Source organism: Euphorbia lathyris, chromosome 7 (genome assembly GCF_963576675.1).
Source record: "Euphorbia lathyris chromosome 7, ddEupLath1.1, whole genome shotgun sequence".
NCBI classification, from domain to species: Eukaryota; Viridiplantae; Streptophyta; class Magnoliopsida; order Malpighiales; family Euphorbiaceae; genus Euphorbia; species Euphorbia lathyris.
In genome coordinates, this window is record NC_088916.1 from 65,850,277 (window position 1) to 65,870,264 (window position 19,988).

General features: G+C 33.3%; 1 protein-coding gene across 1 annotated transcript; it reads right to left on the reverse strand.

Annotated features, from left to right (window-relative positions):
- Positions 1 to 311: 311 nt before the first annotated feature.
- On the reverse strand, positions 312 to 19,041 carry LOC136200449 (neutral ceramidase 2-like). Its single transcript, XM_065990826.1, has 10 exons — positions 18,931 to 19,041; positions 9,293 to 9,522; positions 8,025 to 8,233; positions 7,658 to 7,949; positions 5,496 to 5,777; positions 3,225 to 3,483; positions 2,393 to 2,518; positions 2,239 to 2,302; positions 1,970 to 2,139; positions 312 to 1,146 (listed from the first exon to the last, which is right to left on the reverse strand). Exons 1-10 carry the CDS (start codon positions 19,039 to 19,041, stop codon positions 598 to 600), a joined length of 2,292 nt encoding a protein of 763 aa, XP_065846898.1. The 3' UTR covers positions 312 to 597.
- Positions 19,042 to 19,988: the final 947 nt, after the last annotated feature.

Consider the following 19,988-nt stretch of genomic DNA (forward strand, 5'->3'; position numbering starts at 1 on the left):
TCAATATTTTCCATAAATTTAAAGCCATGGAAAGACAGACGACATTCCAATATTGAAACATTTCCAAGTAAACGGATGTATATTGATTCTATTAAAATCATGTGGATCTAATTTACATTGCATTGACCATAAGTTATGTAAATGAAATAATTAGGCTTACATAAATTAAAAAATGAACAAATAAAAACAAATTATAGATGACAAATACAAATCAAACAAAAATATATATCCGATTAGAGACATTGATTCAAATAAAATAAAAATACACACTAATATGAATGACGTAATATAAAAAAAAATACACGGGCAAAAATAACAAATGAAAGAGGAAGAAGAAAGATAAAAATAAATTTATTCTTTCTCAAAAATTCTATACATAACCCCTTCCTAATTTACCATCAAAATCCACCAAATACTTTGAAAATAACATGTATATTTACTATACTTACCTTACCTTACATTATTAGCACTCCATCAACTCTCAAACCAAACAAAGCATAAGGCCCGACTCTACCACGTGAAACAACACATTGAAAGAAGAAAACCATATATTATTTTATTTTCAACTAGAACGAACATTTCTTAATCTCGTAACCTTCAAGAGACTGTAAACGAACTCGAGGCACCCGTGAAATACCCGATAGGGGAATCCAATGCCTTCTTAGATGACCCAAAATGCCTTAGCCTATAAACTCCAGACCTAGCTTCTTCTGGTATCTCCCACTCAATGGTTGCTAAACTAGAAAAGGTAACATTATCCAAATTCCACTTAAAAAACAAGCTGAAATCATCATCATCATAAGCTGGTATCCAACGTTTTCCTTCTAGAAACTCTACAAGTGCAAATGTGCCTTCTGTTAACAAGTCAAACCTTGGATTACCACTCCAAAATGTGGCACTTGGTCTGTCTCCTTTCTTAAATGAGCCCTTTTTATTGATATCTTGTTTAATGTCCCCTAATTGTATGCCCTTAGGGGTTGAATCTATGAAAGGATCGAGTAAGAGGCTTAGTTGTTTAGAGGTTAGGTCCGGGGGGAATAGGTTTGTTTTGGGGGGTTGTTCTCCTTTTGCCATTGATTCTGCTAGTTTGGTGAATTCTTGGATGTATGCAGACAGTGTATGAGGACCATAGAGAGTTGAAGCTCCCTGAAAATTTTGTTAAATGAGTGAAAATATGATTGAATGAAAACTAACTCATCAAATGATTCTTTCATAACTATCTCTAGAATTCTATATAGTTTGATTTTTCTAATTATAATAGAAAATGTTCAAAGTTAATTGCACCGATAATCCCTGAAATATGAAGTTAGCTTAAAAAAGGTAATTCACATGATTTTGTTTCAATAAAGTCATTTAACTTTTATTTTTATTCGAATAAAGTCATTCCGACCATTTTGAATAGAAAAAAAAAACATTTGAATAGTAATATGACATTCATGTTGAAAAGAACTATTAGGTCACTATTTAGGATTTTTTTCTTGTCTTAATCGGTTGAGATGACTTTATTGAAATAAAAAGTAAAATTCAGTGACTTTATTGAAATAAAAAGCAAAGTTCGGTGAAATCTTTAAACCGACCCCAAAAACAACAGTGAGTATTGGTACGAAACTTCCTCTTAAATGAAACTTACTTTGAAAAATTATACTTTTAGGTCTTCATAAACAATGCTTATTTGTTCATCTATTTTGCGCGGAGAGTTATGAAGCATGTACTCTTAGAATATGTATAAGTTTTTAGGTGTAATCGGGTCTCGTTGGAATTTAAAAATTAGAAACTTGTATAAAAAACAGAATTTTTGTATCAACTTACTGATTACTAATAAATCACGTGCTCCTCCTATCACCCGAATTTAGGAAAAAATAACCCAACCAAGTAAATTTCTTTTTCTGCACTAAGTTTAATATTTTGTTTTCCCCATGTCAAGCTTGTTATGATCAATAGTGTATCAAATTCGTAACAATAGTCATACCTCATATCTTTGTTGTCCGTATTCTTGAATAGTTGCAACATATTGAGAATATGCGTTTGTGAGGCCTGCTATTACAATCTGAGTCTCTTCATCAAACTCTCCTCCCCCATTACTAACTAATGTCTTCTTCACTGCTTCCCTCAGTCGTCGGCCGGCCATTGTTGTGAACTCTGCCAATTATGTTAAAAAGTAAGTATGTTGTACGGAAACCGAAAACATAAATAAAAACTAATATCAGAAAGCCTTATTTTTAATGCAAGAAAATTGACCTGCTGGTACAGAAAGTATGATCAATTTCCCCATCCTCAATATTTGAATTGGAAGAATTGCCGGCTGCGCATTAATTGATGAACAAAATAGACATTGAACTACTGGATTATAATGATTAAAATAATTGAAAAGAAGTGATAAATGATACCATACCGTCCAAGCATAAGGTTCAAACATTTCTCCAGTTGAGAGCAAAACATTTTTGGGATTTTGACAGTCCTGTTGATACTGGCTTGGTTTTTTCAATAAGTCTCTTACTTTCCTCCACAGTTCGTTTATCTGCAGCCAACTCTACTTCTCAGTTTCCAATTTTAATAATGATGCTTTTAATATGTTCAATTTTAAGCATACTATATTTACATTAAAGAACGTTTGGGGGTATTTACATTAAAGAGAAAGAAAAAACCCAACAATCCACCCCACCAATATGATTCAAACTCATGACCTCTAGAGTAATAGGTAAACTCTCAACCAACAGGTTAAGAGCTTCACCACAATAATAATTATAATATTTATAATCATAATAGTACTAAACAATAAACTACAATCATAATAATTTAATAATATTAAATGATAATAAATATTAAATCATTATAATAATATTTAATATTTTTACTACGAGCATAATAATAAATTTATGTCCAGTAGTTTACAAACATGATAATACTAGATATAAATACGTTCATCAAAACTAGATATAATACTAAGATATTTTGGATAATTATGTCTAAATATATAACTAATTAGCTATTTACTTTTTTGAATAAATTAAAATTTCTATTAAAAACGATGAATTAAGTTCTGTTCAGCTTTCTTCAAAAAAGAAAAAAGTTCTGTTCAGTTTTTTTTTTTTTTTTTTTTTGTAAGAACTGCAATGTAAATTAGTTGGGTTTAGTTTTTTGATTCATTACACATCTTTTATTATATTATGTTATATGAGATAAATAATTAATATAACTAACTGGAATTATGGGCTTTTACTAACCTCGGTGTCGCCTTGCTGAAAACCAAACATGCCAGGCCCATCTGTGGTTCCAGCGGCAAACCCTGGGCCAAGCCCACCGGGACAAGTCTTGGCTTTTCCTTGACCAGCTAAATCCACCTCAAGATTCGTAAAATTGACATATGAATGCCGATAATCAATCTTTCCACTTAGTTCCTTGCTGGCATGACTGAACAAATCAACCGCCTTTAAGAATTGCCTCTCTCCTATCATCTTTGTGCTCAATATTTCATCTGGATATCTGATTTCAACAAATCCACAAACCCATTTTAGTTATCATTTCAGACCATTCATGGGAATGGTAAAGCCTTAATTCTTGACAACTTCTATCATAATGCAATTAGTAAGACTAATAATTTGATATCACGTTACAGTTAATTAATAAAATATTGACCTTATGTAGGGGAGTAGGAGAAGGGTGTACAAGAAGTTCTCCCGCACAGGCCCAGATTTAAGAGGATCCAATTTTTTTTATTATATAGGGTAATTAATTTATTAGTTCCTATATTTTGACAAAACACACTGTTTAGTCCCTGTATTTTAAAAAACACATGGTAAGGTCTCTAACCTTTTTCTCAGTGAACTGTTTAATCCTTCCGTCTGTATGTTAGATTTTTTACCGTTTATGACTTCGGAAATGACTAAATTACTCTTTACTATTTACCTTCAAACTTTAGAAGATGAAATCCAATTTAGAAGAAGAAGCTAATTGTATGGAGAACAATAAAAAGAACAACCCCAATACTTACGAATTTGAACGATTAAGAAGAAAATTAAGAAAAATAACACTCAAAATTGATTTCTGATGCATTAAAGTTTAAAGGAAAGAAAAATAAAGGAAAAGAAGTACGCAAATCCAAATTGACTAACAAAATCTTCATGAGAGTCTAACGGCAGGGACTAAACAGTTCACCGAGAAAAATGTTAGGGACTAAACAGTTTATTAAGAAAAATGTTAGGGACTTTATCATGTGTTTTTGAAAATACAGAGACTAAACAGTGTGTTTTATCAAAATATAGGGACTAATAAATTAATTACCCTTATATTAATCTAAATAAATTATTGTTATTAATTATTATGTGAAAAATTAAGTAAATATTAACTTATCCAGAAAATTAACGCTCTAAAGAGTCTTGAGGGGTTCAATTTTTATTATTATTATTATACAATATCTAATTTAATTATTTTTATTATATCTATTATGTTAAAAATCAAGTTAAAAGTATTTTAGTGTTTCATTTTGTAGAAACGTTATTATTATTATTATATGAAAGTATTAATTTTTTTAATGAATAAGACCCAATTTTTTTTATTTAACACAAGACCCTAAAAATGTTTAAGACGGCTCTGGCCTTATGTAATCAATTATGTATATTTTGCTTAATTATTTATATAAATAATTGGAATAGAGTGAATGACTTCCACCTAAAAAAAATTGAAGTTTATACGGTGCAGTTTAAAACCGGATTACAAAAAAAAAATATTTCCATTTCATATTATGACTGTCTCTCAATCTCTAGGATTCGGATCACACAATAAAAGTTGAAATTAGACATCTTGTATTAATAATATAAAAGAAATTCATCTTTCTTAACCGGACTTAAAATTCCATTTTCTGTTGGACTTAAGATCATGTATTATTTTATATGTGAAGACTAAATAAGCTCTACCCTAATAATCATAGTGATAAGTTTGGGAAGAAAATGTGATGTCTCCAATTCTTTATCATTTTATATGTCTCCTACTCAATTTATGATCAGTTACATACTTACCTTACTTTAACCCAATTTAATAAGAAAAGAACTAGAGTTAACCAAAGTTCATAGGATTATATGTCACGTGTCATAAATTGAGTGGGAGACAAGTGAATAGAGAATCGGGAAGATCAGGTTTTCTTCCCTAAATTTATATCTTAATCCTTTGTTTAAATAAAATCCTAGATCTTAAAATATAAACTCGAGGTCCTACAAAAATAAACCCTATATAATTTAGATTTAAAATATATGACATGACATCAAATTATCGATGCACAGATGATGTGGTATACTGGACATGTGATATCATTTATACTTTTACCATACTTTTCGAGAAATTCGTCTTATAAAACAAAAGATAAATGCATAACATCTTAAGAGAGAGATGATTGGTGTTAAGAAATAAACGTGTGCAAGCGGTATCAATTAATGGGTCTGCAATATAAATTGTTCTAGAAGTATTGTAGAATTTCTCGATAAAAAGTGTTTAAGTAATACCCGGGTCCACGGCCAACGCAGAGGCGGACATCCCCGTGACATGAAGAATGGTTGAAGTCACAAGATTTTCCGGTGTCAATGCAGAATGCTCCGAACACATTCGGAGTCACGTCTCCGACATTAGATTGGCAGAATGCTCCAACAAATAGCGACCCATTGTTCTTCCTCACCTTGAAAGATTGGCTTGTCCTTTTAACACAATTTTGTCCTCCTGTGGCCTTTATCTTTTGGGCTTTCTTTATCAATTTACTCACTTCTGTCTCCACCAAAAATGGATATGTGGTCAATCTAAAAGCAAATATCAATATCATTATTTAGGGGAAAAAATCTTGTGTTTTGACTTTTTAAACATTAACAAGTAGAGATTTAATAATTTCCATTGCAAACAAAATAAAAAACCACTTCAAAAAAAAATTTAGTTCAAATTAAATTTGATGCATAAACTCAGTCATTAAATTAGTAAATTGGCATAAATATAATCAGTTTTTTATACTTAAAATTTGCAAATTTTAGGTTAATTTATCAAATTTGTCAATTTAATAACCGAATTGATATCTAAAAATTAATTTAAAATAAATTAAGACTGTCAACTTTAAACATCCTTTTAACTCTTAATTTGTAAAAAAAATGGTTTCATGCTGTAAAAAAAACACAAAACCAAAAGGAATTGATCAACATGATTTGACTTGCTAAGAATCTAAGATATTATAATTTACATATCTAACACAGGATGTCGGCACACCCAAAAAAAAAAAAAAAAAACCAGTGCTATTTACAAACCCAGTTTGTACGTTCTAAGCTTATTTTTGCACCTCAACGGTCCAAAATTACCTCTGCCACTGTATATTAAATCAAAGGATAATAGCTAAATTTAACTTTAACGAAACGAATTGGATATATAATAATAATATATAAAATTATGTAAATTTAATTCTAACGTTTTTAAAAAAAGATCAATTTTTGCTATGTGTTATTCTAAATTTGAAAAATTATTATTTAACTATCACATCGGACCTTCCAAACAAGTTTATCGATAAAGTGAAGTAATTTCGCATATTTTTATTGGTTTTTTTGTAACTATATTAATAACACAGTAAATATTTTAGAAATTTTAATAAAAAAACAATTGTAATTAACTTATACGTAGCAAATTTAGTTTTTAACATAATTTTCGTAATTTTGTTAGTAATACACTAAATCTCTTAAACATAATTGATATTTCGAAGGTCTGAAGTGACAGTTACATATCACTCAACCCATTTTCTTTTCCCGACAACATAGTCCTAAAATTGATCTTGTTTGGAAACGTTTGCATCATTTCATACGTTAAGGATAAATTTACACTTCTCTGAAATATTAGGGTTAAATTTATTGTTTATCCTTAAATCAATATGCTATCTCGTTAAAAGTACTGGTCTTATCTACTCAGATGTAGGAGTGAGCAAAATAACCGGTAACCGATTACCAAATCGATAACCGAACCGAAGTTTTAGTTTGGTTCGGTTATTTTAACATTCTGGTTCGGTTCGGTTTTAATTTTAGCTTAGTTTAGTAATCGGTTATCGGTTCGGTTAGTGAAAAAATATATCGGTATAACCGATAACCGAACCGAACTAATTATAAAAAATATAATTTTATTTTTACATATATAAATAACTTATAAAATATAAAATCCAACCCCTAAAAAATATACTTTTATCTTTATATATATAAATTTTGATTCATTAGTTTTTAATTTCTTCAAAACTTTTATATAAGAGCATTATTTGAAAACTTATTAAACAAAAATTAAATATTATGAGTTTTCGGTTATTCGGTCAGTAACCGTACCGAACCGAAAATTTTCGGTTAAATAAAATTCGGTTAACAATCTTATTCGATTTGGTTATGAAAACAGCCCAAAGTCTGGTTCGGTTAACCGAACCGAACCGATACTCACCCCTACTCAGATGATGCCATATCAATTCAATTACTGATATGACATTATTTGAGTGGAGGAACCAGTACTAATCCAGTCACATTAAAATTTCTCCTCTTTGTTTTTTTTTTCTAATAGTGTAAAACAAATGCCTATTCTAAAGAAAAAAAATACCACTATACTCATAATTTATTTATTTATTTTAGTTTTTCAATTATTTATCAAGCATATAGTTGAATTATATTTACTTGTTGTGGTGGGAAGTGTAGTTGAATTGGTAGTAGTGAACCAGTCCTCAAAAAATCTAGCAGCAGCTCCTTTGTTATCTCCACTGATGAGTTTATTGTCTCTGCTCATAGAGGTTCCATGAGTAGCATACCAGCTGAATGCTCCTACACTTTTTTTAGTTGCACTATCTACAAATTTCAAAAGGGTCATCTCTTTATCAACATTAGCAGTATATCTTGCTCTCTCTTCTTCTGGGTTTAGCAGATATGCACTTGGACTCCTGTTTATTCCTGCATTCTCTACCTCTCCTGCAATGCACCCGATTTAACTCACTCCAAAAGATATCTCGAGCCGTTTCTATAAATATTAAGTGATCACCTCACCTGTGTTGATGAAAATAGAACCAGGCTTTAGGCTGTTGTGAGCCTGTGTTATGCTTAGCACAATTGCATTTACAATGGCATCGAATGATTGTTGCACAAGACCAAGAGAAGTAACACTGTAAAGTAGATACTGCAGATACCCTCCAGGGCCGGCATGAGTATGTATCCCACTAATCGCTATGTTTTCTTCTGTATACAACTTCCCAAACCTTCAAATTAATTTAAGCAAAAGTAATTACAAAAAAAAAAAAAAAAAAAGTCATATATGCATGTGTATGTTTTTTATAAGAGAAGAAAAAAAAACATCACATCCAGTATACAGGATTGTCCGGTTGGAGAGCGGATTTTATATATGGTGTATATAAAAAAAAATTGCTAAATCCAACTTCAAATTTAGATTTAAGGGCCTAACAAGCAAAAAAAAAAAAAAAATTAGAATTTTGAATTTGGAGAGACTTAACATGTAAAAAGAAAATATAAAATTTTGGACCTGAGCCAATTTTGGTATTGCTAATTCAATACCCGTTCTAAATTTTTTGGAGAAAGGGACTGGAACTATCGTAGCCTCAAATTTTATGAAGATACGGGACCAAAACTACTCGTAGTGATGGTGGTTACGGCAGCCGGATGGGCCAGACCCCGGCCCCTGTATCCGCCCATGTTAACGCTTTTCCACAGGATTAGGTTTTTTTGTTTTTTTTGTTTTTTTTTGTCACTGTTCATATATTTTATCGGACATTCTTTATCCATCTGAATTGTATCTGCTCTCTATTATTATTATTATTATTATTATTATTATTATTATGTCGTTTATGCCTTTTTTGGATTTAGCAAGTGCAGAAACGGTTTATCTTATCCGTGGATTAATAAATCTGTGTGGCTGCAACAACAAAAATGTCTCAAATCTGAATGTTCCGAATAGCCTAAAAGGTGAAATTTGGATTGCAGATGCTTTTCTACAGATTTGGATCTACGAGAAGTATATGTTATATTATTGTTTGATGTTTTTATATCTCTTAGGAGTTTTTTTTTTTTTTTACTCTTTGTAGTCGTTTTCATCTTGTATTGGTTTTAGCTTTTACTTGTGTGAAGTTTTATTTCTTATGTTTTGCTTGTTGTACTGCTTCTTTTTTCATCTAATAAAAATATAAGTATTTTTCTTAAAAAAAACGTTATTTTATGGTGCTAATTTTGATGTTTTTCGAGTATATCGGGACGTTTCAAGTATAATTGATCAAGAAACTAATAATTAAAAATCTAAGATATACCTTGATCTTAGTTTGTCAAGTACTCGAATAGTAACAAGCTGAGAAGCCATACCAGCATCAAGATTAACAAACGCAAACCTTGCACCTTTTTCACCATCCGCCACAATAAAAGTCCTAGCCCTTAGCCGGAAATGGACACCGGCGGTGTTTTGGTCCATGTTAGCGTAACCCATCATGTTTACTTGAGCAGCCGGACCAGTCATGTCATAGCTTCCCACACCGATCAAGTACTCTCCATTGCTACAATTTATAAATTTAGCTAAAACAAGAGCTGCCTGCAGCATAAAATAATGTATCCTCCGATTCATCGTCATTAATTTTATGAATTTTTGCAACTAAATTTTGGTATATATATAGAGCTGATTTTCTTAGTATTAAGTGATTGGATTATAATAATACTTCTAATAATTGCCTTATTAGACTCTGATCTTTTATTTTTTTGGTTCATTGAACCCTTGATCTTTTATTTGGATATATTAGACTCATGATCATTTATTTTTTGTTTCATTAAGCACTTTATGACCAAATTAGTAAGTTATGAACATCTAATTCTGTTGAAAATACGTTATTAATTTCATATGTATTTGAAATTATTAAAAAAAATGTTTTTTACAGTTTGAATTAAGGTTTTTACAGTTTTTCTACATCCATATTACACGTCCAAAACTGTTTCTAAATAGTTAAAAAATACAAATTTCGAATGCAGATACCATGAATAAAAGTCTGTTAACTGAATTTTATGCTCAAAATTACTTTTTTTTTTGTTATAATGAGATAAAAAAATAAATTATTAGGAACCTAATATATCCAAATAAAAAATCAAAGGTTTATAAACAAAAAAAAAATGAAAGATCAGGAACCTACCGATACTTTTTGCCTTCTTCTAATAATAGTAATGTGTATCAAATTAGTAGGATCAATTAATTATAATTAAGGTATTTGTTCTTTGGGTTGCTCGGTATAATGGGAGTTGTCAAGGGATGATTCTTGTCTATTTTGTGCGTACTTTGATGCTTCAACCGCATATGTTACTGTCTGTGTCGTTTTGGTTACCTTTTATTGTCGTTTATCCAATTTATACAATCGACAAAATTACAAGGAATCGTTTCCCTTAGTTGAAAATTCAGTTTTCAATTCAGAATGGTTCTTAGGGAAATGTAAAAACTTTAAAAATATTGATATGTTAACAACTTATTTTATAAAAGAGACTAATTGCTTTACACTTTTAGATATACTGACTATTTGATCGTGGTATAATAAAGTATTGACTTTTTGATGTGTTATATTGATTTATGCAGTATGTTGATTTTACTGTAACCAAGAGACATGCAGGAAGCACGTCACATTTATAGTGACCGAAGAGAAAAAGAACTTGTGAAGTTTATTATCTAATCAACAGTTCTGTTGCAATATCAGAAAGAATGAATAAATTTTAGATCGCGATTTCGATCCTGAAGACTATGATAGCCACTAATAAGCCAAAGGAAAGGATGAGTAGGAGTAACTTGTCGTCCATAAAACTATTCGCCATCTTCGAATCAATCTCCACTATAACCTATTGGTACCCCATTGCCCCACATCCCAACCATCAAAGCATTGGAAATTTCAATGTAACAAGGAAACCCCAACACCAGACTTCGCAAGACTCCACGTGCACTCGAAAAGAATCAGCAGTATTAAGCTTCACCGAACCTTCATCAGGCGGTTTCCAATTAACCCAAATTATGGTATAAGACATAAATGGACCAGATTTCTATGGGTAAATTACATAGGTGGCGTACAACATTTGCCCTATTTCACAATTTGGTGTACAACCCTCAATTTTGCACACAAAAATGTACAAGCTTTTGGTGACTTCTCACTAAAGTGTACAGCCGGTAATTATGACCGGACAACGCATCATGTCAGCAATTTGACCTCCCTAAAAGTCAAAACTTGATCGGTCAACACGTCACGTCAATAATTTTGACTTTTAGGAAGGTCAAATTGATGACATGGCGCGTTGACTTGACGTTGACCGGTCACAACTACCGGTTGTACACTTTAGTAGAAGGTCACCAAAAGTTTGAATAGTTTTGTGTGCAAAATTGAAAGTTGTATACCAAAGTATAAAAAATGAGTTGTACATCACGTATGTAATTTACCCAGATTTCTCCTGATAAACTTTGCAATACTCATTGGCTTGAGAAAGAATAAAAGGCATTTATAAAACCAATAGAAGCTCCGTTATAATTCTTGTCATTCCTCCACCTCTAGAGCCACCACAAACAAATCGAGAAAAGAATTGGCCAACCAATTGAATTAAACATAACATTAGTATGATGGTTGACGTTGATCCAGACTAGAAGGAAAGAAGAGAAGAACTATGATCTATGTGAAATGGGAGCCAAACCATTCCAAACCCCAAAAGCGGCGGAGGAGTCTCGAAGAACATGAAATACTAATTCATCATGATGACAGATATTGCAGAAGCCAATTGTTGCAAGATGATGCCTTAAACAGAAAGTATTGTATATAATACCTTTATGCACCACCAACCAAAGAAAACATATTATTCCTTCTTAGACTTGAAGGTTCCAAACCACCTTTCAGTTCTCGACCATCCAAAAAGGAGTAGTATCAGCTCTATTTTTCAAGCCCTAATAACCCGATGAGACAATATGGTCCCTATTACAATAATGCATCCAACACCAAAAATCATCCTCGGTATTATCTTGGAATATGATCGTAGAAACGAGATCGAAGAGAGAATAGACCAGTTCCAGTCCCCATTTGGATCCCAGAAACTAAAGCCGAACCGCTGAAAAACAGATTTGATAAAGCCCCATTCTAGCCGGTCGTATGCTTTACTCATGTCGATCTTGAGAGTAGCAAACCCCTCTTTCCCTTGTGTTTATCTTCTCAAATAGTGTGTTGTTTCGAACGTAATTAAAATGCTATTTGTTATCATTCTTCCAGGAACAAATGCACTTTGAGACTCCGAAACTAACGCATTAAGTAACATTTTTAATCTATTAGCAATTACTTTTGCTAAGATCTTATAAGCTACATTACATAGTGATATGGGTCTAAGATCCCCCATAACCTCAGGCTGATTTTTCTTTGGTATGAGTACAATACTAGTACTATTTAGCTCTTGAGGATGGTAACCTGATTCGGAAAAAAAACATTGCATATTCTTACGAAATCCATACCTACTAGAGACCAATAAGATTGGAAAAATGCTGGATTCATTCCATCCGGGCTTGACGCCTTATCAACATCCATGCTAAAAGCTACTTTTTTTACTTCATCAGAAATAATTTCTTCCATAAACTTCTCATTCTACTCAAGAGAAATAACTGGATGTATGCACTCAAGAATTTTAGGGGAGAAAGAATTTAAAGACTGAAACATCTCCTTAAAGTAATGTATTATAACGTCCCCCAAATCCCTATCCTAGTCATGCCACTGACCATCAGACCCACGAAGACTCTCAATTTTATTGCATTTTTTCCTACCTAAAGCAAAAGAATGGAAATATCTTGTATTTGCATCTCTAAATTTAAGCCAATGAGCTTTTGCACGATATTTCCAGAAAATTTTCATGGACCCAACCAACTCGAAATAGCGAACCTATGTTTTCCTCAACACAGCCACACCTCCATTGTCCCTCCGATTAAGCAGAAAATTCAACTCATGCCTAATTCTTATAAATTTTTTTTAATCTTGAAAATATAATCTTCTCCCCAGTTTTAGAGAGCTAGTCCACACTCTCGTATCTTAGCTTGTAAATCTATAAAAGAACTATCTGTCCAAACTTTTTCGATAATTAAATGACATTCATTCTCCTCCAACCAAACATTTTCAAAGCGAAAATGTTTGACCCATACTTTACGTTTTCTCAGGTGTAAGGACAGAAGAAGAGGAAGATGGTCAGACGAACTATACGGCATAACACGTACTTGAGCTTATGGAAATTTGCCTAGCCAAGAAATTGTGGCCATCCCCCTATCAAGGCGTTCCTCCACCCAAGCAATTGTACCACGACCACGCTCCCATGTAAAGAACGACCAAAAGAACCTAGGTCAACCAAAACACATTCCTTAATTGCTTGTTTAAACCCCAAGTACAGTCTAGGAGGGTGAGGATTAATACCCCTCTTTTCATCAAGACATACTAGGTCATTAAAATCACCCATGCAACACTAGGGATCATCTGATAGAGAAGCAAGACCACGAAGAATATTCCAGGACTCTTGTCTTCTAGATCTATCTGGATTACCACGGTAACCAGTAAATCTCCAACGCTACACAGACTCAAGGAAAACATTAGCATCAATATAATATTTATTAGAGTTTAGTATTTGGACCATCCCAATTTCCTGCCACAACAGGTCCAGACCCTCACTTCTACCTATTCAATCCACACTTATATTTTGTTGGATGTTTTATTTTAAGGGAAACTTAAATAGAAATTCACTTAAAAATAAAGTTATAATATTCTGATATATTAGGATTTAAAATCATATGACAAAAAATTATAGATTTTTTTAATGGAAAAACGAATTGTATTAGAATGAATCAGAATCTTTACAAATAGCCTCTTGCAAAAAAAAAGTAGGTGTCTGAAAAACTTCAAAACGATCAGCATTAGAATGGGCTGAGCGAGCCATAAAATGAGCTGCACCATTCGCTGACCTGGAGACAAAAGACACAAAGCAATCGTTATGAGTAGCTAACACGACTTTGATTTCCTGAATGAAACTGCCAAATTCCGAATCATCCAATCTGCCCCTTACTATGCCATCCACAATCTCTTTTGCATCCGTCTCGAACTGCACAGAAGTAGCTTCAAATAATACTTTCTCAAAGTGTAAGTGCCTCTGCCAATCGGACTGATGGGATCCCAGCCGTGACTGTGCTCAAAACTGCCACAAAACCGCCTTTGTGACTGCGCAACACCGCTCCCATCCCGAAATGTTGAGCCGCCATGAATAGGGATGCATCCGAGTTACACTTCATCTTACCTATCAGCGATCGGATCCAGGTTTGCTTTATCGTGATCGACACTGATCTACCCACTCGACTACTCGCCTCCCTGCAACTCGACATCCGCCATTCTACCAAAAATCACAGTGAGTGTGCGATTGTCACAGTCGGTGGCTTCGACTTCGCATTCCATGTGATATTGTTTCGTTCAGACTAGATCGTTCATAAATTTTTTTATTAAATGTAAATAAAATTTAAAATATGATTTATGATGTAATTTCTTATTTTAATAAATATACTTATTTAATAGTTTTAAAAGAAAAATAAAAAATCGTCAGAAAGAAGAGAATTTCTATGGTGGACCGGATGCAATGTACTCAACCAATTAAAAGAGAGAAACATGCTACCTTATTTTATCCATAAATTAAAAAAAAAAAAAGGAGATTCCTATGAATTCTCCTTATCCATTAGGATAGAGGGAGATAGATTTATTCTTATTTTTTTGCTATTTGGTAGAGAAATTTTAAAGTATGTCGGACATACCACCTAGAAAATATGAGGTGGTATGTCACATCCAATAAAATGATTACACCTCATTGAAATTATCTAATTCATTTAAAAACAATCCTAGAGCAACAATTTTCCAACTCTGCCCTCCACTTTCCCTTTTTCCCATAATTTTTGTCAAGAGTCCATCTCTGAGCCAACCACACATATACCTGATTCTACCGCCGTTAGACTAATCTTCTTCTTCGATTACTCCTGCTTGAGGGATGCGTTTTTTTTTTCCTTTTTATTCAAATCCAAACTGTTAAAAGGATAGGACAATTGTTAAAAAAAGTTGACATATCTGTAACTTTCCAATTTCTAGGAAATATAACTAAAAACTCAGGCTGTCCCTCGGAAGAATACCGCCGAAAAACAGGCAACTTTACAGTGGTTAAAGTGGATTATAAGGGATTGCTTCATAATTTGTTGATTGGCGGTAACCAATAATGTTTATAGGCTGGAAAAAATATTTGTAAAAGAGACATTTTTTTATGATATCTATGGTTTTTGTTTCACAAAAAATTGATCTGGTAATGGAGTTTATGCCAAATGAGAGAAAATATTTGTCCTGGTTTATGCCAAATGAGAGAAAATATTTGTCCTGGTTCTGCAGGTGAAAAAGAGGAAGGAGAAGGGCAAGACTTGATTTTAATATTAATTTAGTTTTAAAATAATGATTTTGTTTTTTCTTTTAACTAGTGATAGGGAGATGAGTTTTTTTTTTTTTTTTTTTGTGGATCAACAATAGGGAGATGAGTTAAAGGAAGTTTTTAGTTTCCGGATACATCTAATGTAGGAGCAACATGAAGGAGAATGAATTTGGCTATCCAATTGTATTTTACTGATGGGTTAATTAGCACATGTCATATTTTAGTTGGTTAAGCATACCACATCACTGTTCTTACGTGGTATGCCTAATACATACTAAAATTTCTCTGATTAGTAAAATACTGTTGATCAATTTATTTTTTTATTAATTAAATTTTTAATATTTTTTATGGAACTTTTAATATTTTAAATGGATTTATTTAGCGTTTTAATTATTATTTGTAAACACATTAATCTATTGATCTTCTAAATTAATATATTAAATCTTTAATCAATTAATTTAAACTCCATTCTTAGTATTAATGGTGGGGATCATACAATTTATTTCATTCCAATCCATATTCTCATTATTAATGAGTATTCTCCATCTATGTCAATTTAAAAGAAATCTTAGTATCAAATACGCATTTGTCCTGCTTCTTAATTTGACAAAGATCGAAAATAGTCATTAATAATGAGAAAGTGGATTGGGATGAAATAAATTGTAAGTAGCTATCTCCACTCTACTCCATTTCATTGATAAGCCTATTTTTAATGTTGTCTACATGTTGGTTTAGTTATTTTAGGAGGGGTTTCACCGTTACTTTTCATGTTCTTATTTGCCTTTCACTTTAAAAATGAAAGTTTTGGGTGTTTGGTTAATGATATCTTATTTGTCTTTTACTCCTGAAAAGTAGCATTTTACAAAAACAGAGAATCTTTGCTTTTTTTGAAAAAGCAGTTTTTTCCAACAGTATAAATAAACAGTAGATAAAATAAACGAATCCGTAGATTTATCTTTACTTTTTGTAATTCAGTTCAGTTCAGATAGATACATAAAGATTACACATTAAAATAGTTATTGCCATGTTGGGAAGTCGGATTTCATTGATGAGAGTTGGGTTGAAATTAGATTTGGTTATTGATTTGATATTTTGGATGAATAGATTTGGTTATTGATTATTGTACATTTGATATTTTTTCTTTTTTTATAAAATTATACATTTGATAGTTATAAAAGTTACAATTCTCAAATATAAACATAAAATATATTAATAATGAATCTTTTCTAGATAATAGTTTGTGCTTTATTTCCTTTATTTTACTTTGGGTAAATAATTTATTAGTCCCTTACTTTTTACCTAACACATTGTTTAGTCCTCCTATTTTAAAAAACACATTATAAGATCCCTAACTTTTACCAATATTAACCCTTTGGTCCTTTTGTCTAGTTTTTTTAGACTTGTAATCGTTATATTTTAGCATAAACAAATATATATAAAATAATAGAATAACATAGTCAACTTGTATTGTACTGTAGTTGTCCTAAAAGCTAAGATATGTTCGGTTAAAAATCTAAAAAAATAGATAAAAGGACCACAATGTTAATATTGGTAAAAGATAGGGATCTTATAATGTGTTTTTCAAAGTAAGGGGACTAAACAGTGTGTTAGGTAAAAACTAGGGGACTAATAAATTATTTACCCTTTTACTTTTGAAGTTGAATAGGTATAAACAAACAATTAGTTTGTCCCAAAAAAAAAATAGAAAATGAGCTCGAAGAAAAAGAAAATGATTCCTAACTAGTGAGAGTCACCAAACTGTCCCCACAATTCAATTTGAGCTTCCAAAGATTGAATAAATGGATGATGTGAATGTCTCAAACCGATTGTAATAGGTTCAATAAAAATTTCTACTACCATATAACTCTGTAAGATAACAAATTGACGTAAAAGTACCTTCAATTACCTCTATCAAAACACCAGCCACACCTCACTGAGGCAAACAAATAGTAAGCTAATAAATAATAGTGATGCATAAAATAAGTGCTAAAAAGATTAGACGGAATAGAGTGTCATATAAGAAAATGAGAAAAATTGGATCTCTTAAATCTTAAATCAAGATAGGGTTTAGTTCTTTTTACTAGAAAGGACTTTTATTAGTGAAAGAAAATTAATCAGTAAAAATCGAATATTATTTTTTCATCATAACATCTTTCTTACCTAAAATTACTGTTGGATTGTGAATCCCTTGATTTTCTATTAATCATGAAAGAGGTATTTATACAATAGTATGATTCCTATAATTATGCTAGAGGTAATTATAATAGGAAATACAATACAATTATGGTATAATTCCTATAATTATGCTAGAGGTAATTATAATAGGAAATACAATAAAAAGAGAATATTAACATATATAACAATATCTAACACACCCCCGTAGTCGAAACGGGAGGAGGACGCACGTTGAGACTAGCCCGAAAATCATCAAACAATACAGAAGGAAGGCCTTTGGTGAAGATGTCCGCAAGTTGATGTCGAGAAGGAACATGAAGAACTCGAACCTCGCCTTTGGCGACTTTTTCCCGTACAAAATGTATATCCATCTCGACATGTTTGGTCCGCTGGTGCTGAACAGGATTCTCGGACAAATAAACGGCATTGACATTATCACAATAAACCAAAGTGGACTTCCTAATGGGACAGTGAAGTTCGAGTAGGAGATTTCGAATCCAACAAGTTTCGGAGACAACATTTGCGACGTCCCTATACTCGGCTTCGGCACTCGAGCGAGAGAGGGTTGGTTGCCTCTTGGCGGACTAGGAGATGAGATTGTCCCCAAGAAAAACACAATAACCAGAGGTGGAATGTCAGGTATCCGGACAACCTCCCCAATCGGCGTCAGTGTAAGAGACCAATGAACCAAGAGATGATGGAGTGAGAGTAAGATCGAGATCCAATGTACCTTTGATATACCGAAGAATGCGCTTTATGGCTGCCATATGCTGTGTTTTTGGATCATGCATGAATAAACACACTTGCTGAACCGCATAGGATATATCGGGACGAGTAAGAGTCAAGTACTGTAAGGCGCCTACTAGGCTTCGGTATTCCGAAGGGTCATGGTATGAGGATCCGGAGGAGATGCTAAGCTTCTGTTTGGTGTCAAACGGAGTGGCACAAGGATTCGAAGAGCTGAGACCAGCTTTCTCTATAATTTCTGAAGCATATTTCTTTTGAGAAAGGAAGAGAGGGCCAGGTGAGCGAGTGACAGAGATCCCTAGGAAGTAGTTCAACGGCCCTAAATCTTTCATGGCAAATTCATTACTCAATTTAGTGATGATGGAGGAACGCAATTTATCAGATGAGGCCGTTAGAACAATATCATCAACATAAAGAAGCAAATAAGCAATCTCCGTGCCTTGGCGAAACACAAAAAGTGAGTGATCAGACATACTATGAGCAAAACCCAAAGTAGAGAGAAATGTTGCAAACCATTGATACCAAGCCCGAGGGGCCTGTTTGAGACCATATAGAGATTTTTGGAGCAAACATACATAATCAGGTCTAGCAGGATCTCGAAACCCCAAAGGCTGATGCATGTATACAGTCTCATGAAGGTCACCATGTAGAAAGGCATTTTTGACGTCGAGTTGGTGAAGACCCCAATTTTTGGAAAGAGCAATGCTTAGAACTGCTCGAATAGTGGCTGGCTTCACAACTGGACTGAAAGTTTCCCCGCAATTAACCCCCACCAATTGATTTGCTCCATTGCCAACCAAGCGGGCCTTATATCGCTCAAAAGAGCCATCAGCATTGATCTTATGCCTGAAAATCCACCAACTTCGCAAAATATTAGCATTAGGAGGACGGGGTACAAGGACCCACGTCTTATTTTTAATAAGAGCATCAAATTTCTCGGTCATGGCATTCCGCCAATTGGGATCACGCAATGCAACAGAAGGGTTAGAAGGAAGAGGAGAGATGGTGGTGGAAACATGAAGGTTTAATTTTCGAATAGGCTTAAAAATGCCGTCTTGGGCACGTGTCCGCATGGTGTGGGTAGGGGGAGCTGCTGGCGGGCTCGGGGTAATTTTTGGTGGTGTGAGAGGGGGAGTTAGCGAGTTCATGTTTAATGGGGGAAGACGTGCTGATGGGCCAGGAGAGATGGACCCGAGAGGAGAGGGAGGTAAATGGGGGGTAGAAGATTAGTGTGGCGGGCTTGGGCCCGGAGATGGAGCTGGGCCGAGAGGCGGGTAGGGTGGTGGAGGTGATATGGGTTGGGTTGGTAGTGGGGCATTGGGCCGGGTAGGTGGTGTCGGGTGGGCTGGCGGGTTAAGAAAAGAGGAGGGTGAAAGGGAGGGATGAGAGGTAGGTGTAGTCAAAGAGTGGAAGGGATTAGGTTGGGTAAAAGGAAAGGTATTTTCATCAAAAATAACGTGTCTGCAGAGAATGATCTTCTTTGTGGAGATGTCATAACACTTGTATCCGCGATGATTTGATGGAAAACCTAAGAAGACGCAAGGAGAGGAACGGGCTTGTAATTTAGTACGAGAGATGGAGGGAATGAGCGGAAAACAGAGACAA